Genomic DNA, 10,492 nt, shown 5'->3' with positions numbered 1-10,492 from the left:
TTTAGGGATGCAGGCACCAATAAGCAAACCTGCTCTGTAGCCCAGCTGCCTGCAGTGGGGATGCAGCACAGATGCACCGGGAAGTACCTCCAGCCCCCAGAAGGCAGGTGCAGCCCAAGCAGCTTCTGGTGGCTCCAGGTGATGAATCCAAACTCCTCTTCTCCAGCTCCCACCCCTTCTACTAGCACCACTTTTCTGCTACTTGAAATGAGAGGCAGCAAGGAGGAACAGACTGTGAATTTTATTCTGGAGTTACAACCAGTGTCCTCAGACAGAGCAGTGAAGCAAACACCCCACTCCCAGAGCCAGGGATCTCCTCATGCTAGGAGACATGACATCACGTGCTAGTGTGCTCCCGGTACCCAGGCAGCGTGCCTGTCTCCTCTTCATCCTGCCAAAATAAGGCTGCTTTGGGGGACAGGGAAGGAGGCACCAAAGGAATGTAATTCCCAGCAGCAGGACACCCCGCGAGCAGTGCGGGTGGCCCAGAAAAGGGCAGCGGCTCTGCATTTGCCCTCTGGCCACAAGCCCAGACAGCTGCCCACAACAGTGAAAGGGCAAGGACTGGTCCTACAGCAGCTGCCACCACATCGGGGCCCCAGCCACATCCAGGGTGTCCAAGAAGGGACCGCAGGCTGCAGTGGCTGATCACTGATGTCCCCAGCAGGGGCCACTGTGACATTACGGAAAGCCAGCCTGCTACGCATGGCAGGGGGCATTGGGCTCCAGCCCCTACAGCAGCCATGGGGATGGTCCTTGGAGCATCTGCCCTCATCCACGGCTGAGGCTCAGACCTCCAAAGTGAGTTTGTAAAAATGAATGGCTGCATGTGAAGAATGAAGGGGGCTGGGGAGTGTCACTGTGGGGCGAGGGGCTGCCATACACTGCAGTACAAAAATAAAGATATAAACCAGAAATTAAAAGGCTGGAGTGGACTGTTGGGATCACATCCTCAGACCTCTGGCTTGTAACAGCTAGAGAAGGAGAGAGAAAGAGAGAAACAAAATCAATGCCAGGGAAAAAAAGCAATTGTGCCTGGAGGGGAGAGTGAGAAACAGGAAAAGGGAAATGACAGAGGAAATGAGAACAGGAGAAAAGAGACGAGGAGTGAGGGTGGGAGAAAATAGAAAAAGGAAGGAAAAGTCTGTGTGATTAACATACACTGACTTTTAAGAGAATAACACTCAGGTCCCACAGCTCTTGAACAGAGGGAGAGAGAAATGTCAGCCAGCTAATAAGTGCCCTCCACCAGGACAGAGAGTGGCAACTGAGCACCTAAGAGCCAGTTTTCCAGTATCAGAGAGGAATCCTCCTCCTAAAGTTTTCTGCACCCAGCCCCACGCACACTGGCCAGGCAGCCTCCCTGAGCAAAAGGCAGAGCAGAGAGTCTCATTTCGCACCCAGCTGCGAGAACATCTGGAGTGGGGACTGGCTACTTCTGCCCTGCCTTCGTCACCTTCTCTCGCTGCGCTCTCACCCTGGCAGAGGCGGTGGGGGAAAAGCCCAGGGAAGTGAAAGCGGGGAGGGGAAAATAACAGGCTGCCTTCTGCAAACTGCTCTCGGGCTGGCAGGCAAAGGAACTGCGGACGGCAGTCTGGAGAAGCGATCTGGCATGCGTGTCAGGCAGACACGTGGCAGACTTCCCCCCTTCCCAGTGCCACCCCTGCCTGCTTTGCATTCATTTCCACCCCTCTTCATTTCTCCCAGCTGCGCTCTCCTTTCTGCTGCCAGAGCCTCTGGTCCGGAGCTGTAGGGCCTGCTTGGCAGGTAAAGGCACACTTAGGATGATTGGAAAAGACAGCTTAGGGATGAGTCAACCTCCCCTCCCTCGTTCCCCCTCCCCAAGCTCTACAAACCAGGGCCATACCCACAAGAGGGAAGTGAGTCATTCATGCAGAGCTCAGGCTGGTGGGAGCTGTGAGTGCAGACAGGTAACGCACCTGCAGAGGAGGAAAAGTGAGGAGCAGAGAGAGACAGGGCCCCAGGCAGGGACCACTCTGAGCCCTGGGAGGCAAAGAGAGCAGAAGGAAGGATGCTGGAGGCTGGGGAGTGGGGCAGGGCAGGAGGCAGGTAACAATGCTGGGGTGGACACGGAGGGGAGCATGAGGGAGGGTCCAGAGGAAGAAAAGAGTTTAGTGCAATCCCGAATAGATGGACAGTCTGCAAATAAAAATATGACTGTAAATAAACCAAACAGTTCAAAACACGAAGCAGCAGCCATGGTAACAGCTCTCTCCTATCAACTTTATCTCCAGAGAGACTCCTGCTCCTGGAGAGGACTGCCCCCACACCCCACACCTGCCCTAGTCCTTCCCTGCTGCTAGCTGTGAGCTCTCACCAGAAAGGTGGACGGGTTTATGCTTGGGGGATTATTTTTATCATTTTCCTCAAGGACTTGCTGCACCTTTCTCCTCTGCTTCTGCTTCTGCCTCTGCCTCCTGCTCTTCCTCCTCCAGGTCCTCCTCTGTGCTCTGTGGCCCAGCATGCAGGACAAAGGGAAGAAAGAGTGGAGATACTTGCAAGATGAGCCATGGCAGTTCTTTCTGACACACGAGGGAACAAAGCAATGGTCATGACACTGGAATAAAAAGGGACCTTTCCCATGGCCAAGACACCTCTGGGTCAGGGAGCAAAGAGACTTGTCTTCCTCTGTAGCATCACGTCAGGGCTATCTAACCCACTTAAAAGTGCTGTGATCCCACTGCCCAACGACTGCCATCAGTCATTAGTGCTCCTTCCTGTATCCTAGGTGTCTACAGGATGTCATGCACTGCTGCACATTTCTGTCCTTCCCTCAAAAAGGGAGCAGGTGATCTCCTGCCCCTTAGGCTGGGACTCAGCAAAAGGAAAAAGAACGCTGCAAAATCTTCAGGGAAATCACCCTAGAGGCAGAGTGACACACATAGCATGGTCACAAGGAGGCATGAGGGGGATGTTAGAGTAGCATGAGAAGTGCCAGGGTCACTTGCTAAAGCCATTTGACACACACAGCTGGACATCACCACTTTCAATGCACACACTCTCCTTTTGGGCAATGGGTGTAATGCCACGGTGCTGAACACCAGGACAAGCCCCTGTATTTCACCACTAAGGTGCCCCACAGTCAAAGTGGAGAGAGGAAAGAAAGAGGGAGCAAATAAGAGCAAAGGATCTCATAGGCAACTGGAGCAGGGCCTGCAAGTTTGGCCTCACCTTGGCTTTGTGGCTGGGCTCAGAGCTCAGGCCATTGGGGGAACTGTACAGCTCTTTGGAGACCACGCACAGGAACTCTGTCTGATCCTCATTCCCATAGTTATAGGATGAGCCAATGTTCACAAGCTAGAAAAGACAAGAGCAAGGATCACAATCACATGTTACTGCAAACATCCGCTCCACATGGGGAGCAAGGCAGAAAGTCTACCATGCAGCATGGAGTCCAACCCACACGCCCAGTAGAAAGGCCTTATAACTGAGCTAGGGAGGTAGCACAGAGAACGAGGAAAGGAGGCATCCAGGATGCAAAACAGCTTAACCTCACACAGTATCCTCTAAACCTCTAGAGAAGGAGCAAGAGATCCAGCGAGATAGCACCATCAAAGACTGACCCAATATTCTCAGAAAGGGAAGGTGCTTTGCCTGGGGACTGTATGGCATCCATGATCTTTTCCCCAAAAGACAACCCCTTCCCACCCTCCTCTACCTTCTCCATACCTGCTCAAAGCGCCATCCATCTGACATAGTAGAAACCATCTGAGTGAGCTCCTCTTCTTGGCACTGTAGCACGCGGTAGACATGCTTAGGAGGCACCTGAGAGCAAAATTGCAGAGCAGGTCGACGAGGGTCAGATGCTAAAGGCTGTCACCCTCCTTCAGAATGAACCGGTAGTACCCCTCCCTTGACAGACCTGTCCTCTTCCCGGTGTCTCAGATTAAATGGAAGTGGAAACCACAACCCAACTTTCTACTGTGCTGTCATGGGGAGCAAGAACAATGGTATCTCTTCTGGAGAGGAGGGACTGAGCTCAGTGCTTCCTGCATTGTCCCCAGAAGATACTGGGCTCTTTCTATGGGGAGTTTGCATTTGTTGTTACAAAGTCATTTATGCAAATGCCACAAATGCTGATGGTGTTCTGGGACCACAAAATGACTGTGTTGCTGGAGGCTTACAACCTGAGGCAAACATGATGAAAAGAGAGATATCATCCACCACTCTTTGAAGACAGATTTTAAAAGGTTATTGGCCAAGACAAGGTGTGATTGTGCCACAGAACTGATTCCTTTTGCCTCATTGTCTGCATTTAACTCTTCCAGACATCTCTTCACCTGTTCCCTCCAGGTTCCTCTACAGGTATCCCCATGCTCTTCACTGTGATTCCACTCCCAGGACCCCCCACACCAGAGCCCTCCTCCCCATGACACCTTCACCTTCCTCACAAACATTCTTCCATATCTCACAGCAACCAGCTGCCTTCTTCCAAATTCTAGAGGAGCTGATTTGGTTTCAGGGTCTAAATCCAGCACTACTTCTGGGGATGCAAAACAAGCCTGTAACTTGTTTATTGTAACTAAAATGGTGGTGGCCTTTCCCCCGCAAGATTTTGCTATGTAGACATTATCACATAAACTCTCATTAGTTGCTTCTTTCCGTTCCTTGCTGCTTCTCCCAAGTCTGTTCTCCCTCTAGACTCACCTTTCCCTTTCCACACTCCCTCCTTTGCCCACACCACTCTATCTTTCCTTGCCATTTCTCTCCATACCTGAGTTACTGTGTAGTCCTTCTCCTCCAGTCGGTCCTTGATTATTCTGATTAAAGGACCAATATTATAGAACTCAGCTTCTTCTAGGACCCCTGAGAAAGACACAGAAGGACCACAAAAACAGTAAGTTAACAGCCTGTCTTTCTTTTTTTGGCATGGCAAAGATCAATTCTGATCTTCCCATGGTCCACAGGGAGAAATGACTCTGCAGCCTCACTTTTTAACAGGTTTTGGTTGCTTGAAACTGTTACTACAGAGAAGTGAACCCTGGCTCTCCACACTGTGTTTCTAATGCTCACCCCAATTTCCTTATGCTGCCTGCTACTACAGAAACGGGCACTGCTAGTGAAGGCTTGCACCAAGGATTGCTAATACCTTTCCCAGACAGCTGGCCAAGGAGAATAAACGTAGGTTCCAGTCCCTCTCCGTGGCCGCTAGTTATCACCTCGTTCAGGCCCCCTTCTTAAGGTAGAGAACCACAACTTGATCTGACCCTGTCACCAAGAGACCCTAGAAAATCCCAACTTTCCTCCTGCGCCACCCAGGGTGAGTTGAACCCACCTTGCAGCCTCATATGACTTCAGATGATCTTTGGCTCTCTCCCCCATTCTTCACATCAAAGCAGATAAACAAAGAAGTGTTTTGGGTTTTTTCTCTATGATGTCTGCATCCATCACCTCTCCTGAGATTCAGCTGTTTGCTAACCTTCAGGGCCTTCAGGGAAAGGGAGGTGGGTTCCCAGAGGGTCAGTGAGGGAAAGGTGGCTAAGAGCTAACACTCACATGGCCCCAGGGCAGTACACAAACAATACAGGTGGAGAGATTGATGCTCCACTACCTGACACACTCAGACCTCTTCCAAGTCCCTCATTCAGCTGTGAATTGGTTGGTTTTATGCCAGCCTGAGTATCCGCAGCAGGAACAAAAGGCAGTGTTACGCTATGAATGGGATTCCTGTTTATGCTTCAGATCTGATGTTAAAACCTGTGGATGAACTCTGCCTGACATCAGGATTACAAGAAATGTCAAGTATGAAACACCTCAGAATTTTGTTTATTACCGTTCTGTACCATTGCTTAGATATATTTTTGGAATTATAACTCATAAAATGATCCTGAAGAAAACTTTCCTTGCATTAGGTAAAAATATGCAAGAGAAAGAGGCGAGAAGACTAATGAACATGCAGAAACTGTGCTTGGCTAGGGCTGGACAGCACAGCCTGTCTTTGGAACTGGCTCCTTGTTAGACTCTGGCATCCAAAAACTAATGAGACATTGGGGACTGCTGGCTGGTAACACCGTGATGTTACTGAGTTATCCTATTGGACCCCCTGTCAACCCCAAATGAGGGACTGGTCTGTCTGGCTTGCTCCGCTGGATTTGCTGCAGTCCATACCCACAAGAGCACTAGTAGCATACATTGCCTATCACTGATTAATGATGGCCTTTATTACAGTCAGAAGAGATGAGCTTGGTTTTGTTTGGTCTTCTGGGTTTTTATTCCTAATTAGAAACACTCAGTCATTAACAGAAAACTCAGTCACAGAGCCTGGTTAACAGTGGATCAAGAACAACTGAAAAATGGTTTACTGAGGCTGAGGGATCTTGCCTACTCCCACCTTGGTGACATCTCTACTGAATGAACAGTCAGGAAGCCACACCACCTGTAGGATGCCTTCCTCACCTACTCCAAACCCCTTCAGTAAAGGAAATATCAGTATGCTTTCCAAGAGCTGCAGGGATAGCCCTCTCAAATCCCCCCACATCAACCTCCAGAAGGAGAATGAGAGACAACAAGGTCAACAAGTCCTCCTGTGTCCTGGCTACAGCAGTGATGTTAAGTGGGAAGTTTCTGAGCTCCAAGACTCACCCTCTTCAGCCATATCTTTATCCAGGACCAGTTTCCCATGACGGAGGAAATTCAGGATGGGTCCAAAGTAAGTGGGGTCCCGGTCTATTAGGTACGCACCAGTCTCATCCTAGCAACAGAGGTAGACCATGAGAAGAAAAACCCCATGGGGAACTTGTAACCAACCCTCAAATGCTCCAAACTATAGGAAAATACAAACCTAAGCAAAAATGTCCACTATTTCTAAGACTCCTTAGAAACCATGGGCCCCCAAGAGTGCCTAGCCAAGTCAGCCCAGCTTGGATTTTAATTCCTGTATCGGTATGCTCAGCATGCCCACCTCAGCATGGCCCAATCCAGCTGAGAAAGCCAGTCTCCTTCTGCAACTGTGAATACAGGCCTGGTGTGAGAGATCAGAGAGCCCCCTTATAGGGGACAAAGCTGAGTCAGGCAGATAGAGCTGGGAGGTAGAGCCAGGGGATGTGGGGTGATAGAGAGATGGGAGAGCAGGAGTGGAGGGGAAGTGGCCTCTCTTTTCCCCAGCTAGGGAAGACAGGTGCCAGGCTACAACACAGCAAGGTGGAATCTGGCAAGGGCAAATCCTTCCCGGGAGAGCGAAGAAAAAGAGCAGGCATTTTTCACTCAGTTACTCCTGCAGCTGTCGGGGTCTGGCTGCATCCCTACACCCCCGCATCCCTCCCCAGGCTCAGTGGGACACGGTGCGGGAGGCAACCCAGCTGCCTTACCCGGTCCGACTGCAGCTCCTCGCCCTGGCACAAGCGACACAGGAAAGATTTCTGCTCCCGACACAGGGTCTGCCTGGTGGTGAGGAAGACGGTGCCCCCCACATTGAGCCTCACCCACTTGGCCTGGGTGCCAGCGGGTGGCGGGATCTCCCAGGTGCAGCGTAGCCCTACGGCGCCCTGCATCTCCTCCCCGCCCGCCATCCTCATTCTCTCCACCCCCTCCCCGGCGTGCAGGGACTGCCGCAGGTACTGCCTGCCGGAGAATGCCGGGATCTGTAGTTTATCTGCCTCTCCCTCCGCAGCAGCAGTGCTTCAAGGGGAGGGCAGGGACCTCCCTGTGGGTCCCGAGGGAAGGAAGGGTGGTCGGTGCTGGAGGACGTCGCTGTGGCTGTTAGGGGTGAGCAAAACCACAGCTCCACAGCGCTGATGCTCCCTGGCTTTTCCCCTCTTCCCTTTTTCACTAACCAAGGGCCTGCCAGCACTTTCCGAGGTGCAGAGTGTTATGCAAAAATCGTCGGCATTTATTTCCATAGACAGTCCCTCCGGCTCATTAAAAGGTTCTGGGAACTGTAGTTTGCAGAGACATGCACAAAAGGGTGCTGGGAACTGTAGTTTTCCTAGTCCCCTGTCCCTGCAATGAGGATGCTGTAATGAAGGGGGCTGCACTGTTCTACGTGACCCCAGCCCTGTGGCTAGTAGTCTGCCTGCTTCCCGTCCTGCTTCCTGCCTACAAGCTTCCTCAGAGTCAGGAAGAACCACCTGCTCCCTGGCAGTCAGCAGATTAAGCCTGTCAGTGCTGTACTCCACAGCTTTCCTTCCAGGAGATCCATTACCTCAGGCTCACAGCTCAGTGCTGCATCAGTTGCCACACTGTTCTGGCTGCAAAATGTGCAGACTGTTGCCTTCCTGCTAACATATGTAGGGACACTTCTGGGAACTGTATCCTGGATCTGTATGAAGTGCTGGCAGGGGGCAGGAATAATTTCTCTTCCAGCTCAGAAGAGTCACTGACTCAGCAGCCTCCCCCTCCCCCCCAACCCAGTGCTGTCCTACCAGCACAAACCATGCCAGAGAGAGATCCCCTGCGTCCTTCCATCCCATTTATGTCTGGGCAACAAATAGGTCAGATTTTAACTTAGTTCTGTGTGGAGTTTTAAGTCTGCCCCAGGCACGTTATTACCTGCTGAGGCCAATGTGACAACCCAGCCGTACTGAACCTAGCCCTGCCTCTGCCACTCCCTCCTGCCAGACCGAGCCTGGAGCTCAGCAACTCATGCCCCGTGGGACTCTGTTCAAATGCACCCCTTGGCATGGACACAACCTGAATGAGCTCTCTCTCCAGCAGCTCTGTTTTTCCCACTCCCACCTAAGCATGGCTGTGCTTGCCAGCAGCTTGAGCATATTAGCAATGGAAGGGAAAGGCTGATATTCCACCTGAATGTGGCTCAAAGCCTTCCTTCACCTAAGCAACTTTCTGGCTCTTCCTTGCCAGGCCAATGCAGCACTGCAGAGTGAGTGTGGTACCTTGCAGACTCTTTATTGTTCTTGCACCTAGATCTTCTGTGTCTTTTGAGGTGGGTTTTTTTTGATGTAAGAGGGTGGATAAAGAGAAAGATTACATTTTACATTCCTTTTCTTTCCATCCTTACCCCTTCTTTTACTTGGAAATCACTCCCTTTTATGATTACAGGACGTGAAGGCAGCATCACCCTTCCCCCAGATCACCCAGAACTTCCTTCACAAAGAAGGTGCGTGTACTTTGCTCCTTCTGTGGAGGAGTGCAAAGGGGAGGAGGGAAAGTGGGGGTTACACGGAAAAGGTTTAAAGATTACAGACCTCCAGCTACTTTAAGCACAGGAACAATTCAACTGCTGCAGGCTGTAAATTCAAACAACTCTGGATCTCCTTGAATTTATATCAGGAGCTGGCCAGCACTAGAGTGATCAATAATAGGGAGGGGATGACAAATTTTTTTTGCCTACCTGTATGGAGCAGACTTTGGCCCAAATTAGTGTTCAGCCCTTGGACCAATCTCCACTGAGCAGTGGCGGGCATCGAAGACACTCAAAACACTGACCTCAGTTGAAGCATCACACAGTGCAACACAGCTCTGGGCTGTGGGACTGCTGCAAACGATGGCAAATCTGCGAGCTCTGCCCTGCACCCTGGTGTACAAGGCATGCAGGACCCCGTCTGTGCTGGCTGCAGCTCCAGCAGAGAATTAGGGTGAGGACTGTGGCTCTCTGATATGAGTACAGTAGCTGAGTGGCAGCCTATAGCCCCTTATCTCTCCCCCTCTGAGAGATACGCCCTGCCTTAGTTTTCTTCCTTCTATAAAGGGTTCACCCTGTCTCCCTTTCCTCCTCCTGCAGCCCCTCAGCCTCTTGTTCCTTTTTAGGTCCAATCTCATTTTCGACGTCTTCTTCCCCAACCTCTCCCATGCCAATGCTGCTCACGGGTCAGCGATGGTCTGTATTCAGAACACACTTTCTTCCATCAACACCAGCTTCTATCTGTGGCCAGTGCTTCAAGCCTTGCTCGCTCCAGGGCCATGGTGTGGAAGGTTAGTTGGTAATCTAAAGAGGTATACTACAAGGAAAGAGGTCAAGGTACACCACTCCCATCCCCAGAGCCTTCTCTTCTGCAACATACAGCACAAAACTTATTGGAAATGCCCCAGGCCAGGGTGTTCCCCATAGTATACGAAAAACCTCTTTAGGAAGAAGTCAGTCCGGGGTAAATTACCAACTGAAATGCTATGATGAGTTGGTGGTATGGGCTAAATACAGGCTGATTTGCACACCATCACCAGACACAGTTCTGAGATGCAACTAGCGTGCCTGGGTTAAGGTCCGTTAAAATTAAGCAATAGAACAGAGGAGAAATATATTTAAATAATCCAATGGCTGTTCCTCTTGCTTTGATGATAACTCTATAAGACGCATGCACAGAAACAGAAAGACAGCAGCAAGCGCAAGCTTATACAGGCCAGTGTGATTGTGTAATGCTGTACGGCCCCACTAAGTACCCAGTTAATCACGGGGGCAATTGCAGAGAGAGCCTGGAAGCAGGAAAAGCTGGACAGTCACCAGGTAGATGGGTGATAGCAAGAGTGGAGGAAAACAGAGCAGGTGGCAAATGGAGTTTCTTGGTTCAGCCACCAG

The 10,492-nt window shown here is 50.9% G+C and overlaps 1 protein-coding gene across 7 annotated transcripts; it reads right to left on the bottom strand.

The window, feature by feature from the left end:
- Positions 1 to 222: 222 nt before the first annotated feature.
- On the bottom strand, positions 223 to 8,121 carry KCTD17 (potassium channel tetramerization domain containing 17). Of its 7 annotated transcripts, none has more exons than XM_075076477.1 (7): positions 7,329 to 8,121; positions 6,604 to 6,712; positions 4,736 to 4,827; positions 3,691 to 3,786; positions 3,193 to 3,318; positions 2,339 to 2,471; positions 223 to 391 (listed from the first exon to the last, which is right to left on the bottom strand). In XM_075076477.1, the coding sequence occupies exons 1-6, from the start codon at positions 7,533 to 7,535 to the stop codon at positions 2,388 to 2,390; spliced, it is 714 nt and encodes a 237-aa protein (XP_074932578.1). In that variant the 5' UTR covers positions 7,536 to 8,121; the 3' UTR covers positions 223 to 391; positions 2,339 to 2,387. The 7 variants fall into 7 exon arrangements, with proteins under 7 accessions (XP_074932578.1, XP_074932569.1, XP_074932559.1 ...); XM_075076468.1 differs by having other exon boundaries at positions 223 to 974; positions 7,329 to 8,120; XM_075076487.1 differs by lacking the exon at positions 223 to 391 and adding an exon at positions 802 to 884.
- Between the last annotated feature and the right edge of the window lie 2,371 nt (positions 8,122 to 10,492).

The sequence above is a fragment of the Phalacrocorax aristotelis genome, chromosome 1 (genome assembly GCF_949628215.1).
Source record: "Phalacrocorax aristotelis chromosome 1, bGulAri2.1, whole genome shotgun sequence".
NCBI classification, from domain to species: domain Eukaryota; kingdom Metazoa; phylum Chordata; class Aves; order Suliformes; family Phalacrocoracidae; genus Phalacrocorax; species Phalacrocorax aristotelis.
Note: the sequence above shows the minus strand (reverse complement) of the source record. Positions and strands in the feature narration are given on the sequence as shown.